The sequence below is a fragment of the Salmo trutta genome, chromosome 21 (genome assembly GCF_901001165.1).
Source record: "Salmo trutta chromosome 21, fSalTru1.1, whole genome shotgun sequence".
NCBI classification, from domain to species: domain Eukaryota; kingdom Metazoa; phylum Chordata; class Actinopteri; order Salmoniformes; family Salmonidae; genus Salmo; species Salmo trutta.
In genome coordinates, this window is record NC_042977.1 from 19730980 (window position 1) to 19733902 (window position 2923).

Here is a 2923-nt window from a genome sequence, read left to right on the forward strand (position 1 = left end):
GAAACACGAAATAGAAAAGTAAGTCACATTTATTTGTTAAACGTACTCTGAAAAAGTTGAATTGTGAATAATGGGCTTACTGTACCTCCAAAGTTCATCTGAATACATGGCTCTCTGGCACCATAGTGGTTATTCGGCTCCCCTTCAGCCCAGCTCTCGTGATCAAATTTGGAGCCGTCACTCCAGAACCATAGCCTGTCCTGTGGGGAAGTAGTGAGATCTCAGATGTGCTTGCTGAACAACTTCTAAATTCCAACATACTCATGGTCTTTACTCCACCACCAAAACCGTAAAAGCCACCACTACCAAAAACGTGCAGACTGACACTGGAACTGTGGGGTGAAAAAACCCACAAGTGTTGATACTACAACCACATTTCTAAAAATCCCAATGCATTTCCAGACTTGACCGGTGAAAAAAAGACTGAATCTGCATTAGGGGGGAAACAGCGCCACTGGCCACCATTATCATTTTTGGTCGCTGAGCAGCGTCGCGCAGCATGGTTAGAAACAAAATTTTAAAAATAGCAAAAATTGTTATATGTCGCAAACTGACGGGTCACCATTAAGGCTTCCAGATTTAAAACATGGCCAGACCGATATGGAATAGGTTGCCTTTTGATCCCATGCTGTAGTACTCACTCCAGCCCACTGTGTCAGTGGATACTGCAATGGGCATTCTTTTGGTACATCTGTAAGATCTTCCAAACCAGGTTCTTTTTTTATATAGACACTTTCTTAAAAACTACACCGACCTATCAACTTAACAAATGTCAGATACAACCTTAATCCCAAGGTCTCAAATGGAACAAGCCACCTAGTAAGTTGTTTCTGCGCCATAGCAAAGAGGAAGAGTCGAGAAGAGCGAGAAGGATAACTACGGCCAAAATCTGCCTTCTCAAGCGGGTAGCGTTTTTGTATGGCCGTCAATAAGATGTCGAATTTCATTTTGTGTGTGTCCCCCGTTACTTGCTAAATGTCAATGAGCGTTGTCACCATCTTTCCTCTGCTGTACCTCAAACTGTGGTCATTACCAGCTGAGAAACTGGCGAGTTGATTACTCTTGGCACAGAGTTGTCTGAGCAGTGTCTTAACACCTACTCTGAGCTGATTATGACAACTGGGTACCTTTTCCACCTTTGCCTGAACAGCATCATATCCGCCAATCCAGGTAAGAGGGAAACTGCCAGTATTGATCAACACCACCGCCTGTAGAAATCGGAACTCTTCATAGCTGTGCACAGATGCCAGGTTTGCGCCAAGGTACTTTACAGTGTTGCGCACAGGTTTCAGTTTTTCTCCAAGTAACTGACAGTGGCGCTAGAGCAAGCAGTACACAGAGACAAAGACATGTCATAATGGAAGTATTAGTCAGTTGTCCAGTCTGAGAATTTGTCTTCTGGACTCAAATATTGCCATCGGAACTAATGTTCTATTAACAGGCTCTTAGAGATTAGTTAACCCATGCCCTGTGGGTTCTAATAGACAACAGGGCCCAACTCCACACAAATATTGCAAAGCCTATAGACATTATTAATTACAGCATATTTTACATGAGGCGCCTGTTAAAATAAGGCCAAAGACCCTTTAACTAAAAAAGCCAGTTCATTTCAATTGTAGAGGGTAAGCATTATACCTCTGCTTTGGGCCATGTCATTGCAGTTTTGACAAACATGAAGCAGCGCGAATTAAATTGGAACCAGCCTCTGGGGCATGGGTTTCTTTGGTCTGCTGCAAATTTCACCAAATCATCTGAAAGGAGAAGACAGGGAGTGTTACGAAATTGCAGCCGACTTTAAAGGATAGTCGAGACTGACTGACATACAAATCCCCTTGCATCATAAATAACATTTGTAGAGCAGTCATACCACAACAAAATATACACAATGAATGATGTAAAGCACACTCATTCCACAGAGCACCGAGTATCTACAGGTTTTAGAACTCCCCTCACCTGGTTGTCTTCATTGAAAGGTAAACCACCTGCATATACTAGGCACTCTGTGGAATGAGTTCGACACTCGTGATGTAAAGTGTGAAGCTGACTCTTACTTGCTATGTTCGCAGTCATTATGTCGCCCAGTGTAAAGGCAGCGCTGAGAAGCAGTAGAAGGGTCAACATCGCCATGGTGATAGTCTCCTGACACACACACACACACACACACACACACACACACACACGAGAGAAGCCATCAGTGTTTCCCCCAACCTCTGCTCGAGCACCCCAGTAAGTCCACTTATCACATTCAACTAATGAAGGGCTGAGGAATACCAGCTATCATCTCTTCCACCACATACAGTAGATTAGCCTGGCACACAGGAATGTTTGATTCCAAATGGCACTACATAGGGAATTGAAAGCATCTGATAGTCACCATCTACCTAAGATAAGGAGAAGTCTATGCTCTTGGGTTCTCCCCAAAACAACACCCTAGCTAACTAACCCCGATGCATGGCATACCTAGTAAGACACCATTTGGGATGAAATCCGATACAGTGCTATGTTGAACTCTCACCTGCAGTCTGGTCATGTCAGCGCTCTGTTTGTGAGTTGAGTTCTACCACTTCCTGCTCTCCTTTTTTAAGGACCCATCCAGTCAGACCCCTCCCTCTCTCATCCTTTAACCGTTCAAATAATCAACTAATGATCAAGCTTTTATCATTTGAATCAGCTGTGTTGTGTTAGGGCAAAAACCAAAACGTACACCCCTTGGGCATAGCCACGGGAAGAAGTTTGGTGGTGCAGGGTACTTTTAATGAACGTTATTTTCAATTGGGGTGCTGGAAAAATATCTTTGCCTGTGCTACAGGCGCTCTATTGGTCCACTATGATAGCACTACTTTTGTGAAAATGTAACAAATCTATAAAAAGTTAACATATATATATATAAATATATATTGAGTTCCAGTCAAAAGTTTGGACA

General features: G+C 43.1%; 1 protein-coding gene across 1 annotated transcript in view; it reads right to left on the minus strand.

Annotated features, from left to right (window-relative positions):
* The window catches only part of LOC115157724 (ladderlectin-like), a 4027-nt gene extending 1415 nt beyond the window's left edge, over positions 1–2612 (minus strand). Inside the window, exons 1-5 of the mRNA XM_029706172.1 lie at positions 2516–2612; positions 2052–2139; positions 1636–1751; positions 1128–1319; positions 81–200 (exon numbers count right to left, since the gene is read on the minus strand). Of these exons, the coding sequence (XP_029562032.1) occupies positions 81–200; positions 1128–1319; positions 1636–1751; positions 2052–2139; positions 2516–2530 (531 nt within the window). The 5' untranslated portion in view covers positions 2531–2612. The remainder of the gene's footprint in view (positions 1–80; positions 201–1127; positions 1320–1635; positions 1752–2051; positions 2140–2515) is intronic.
* Between the last annotated feature and the right edge of the window lie 311 nt (positions 2613–2923).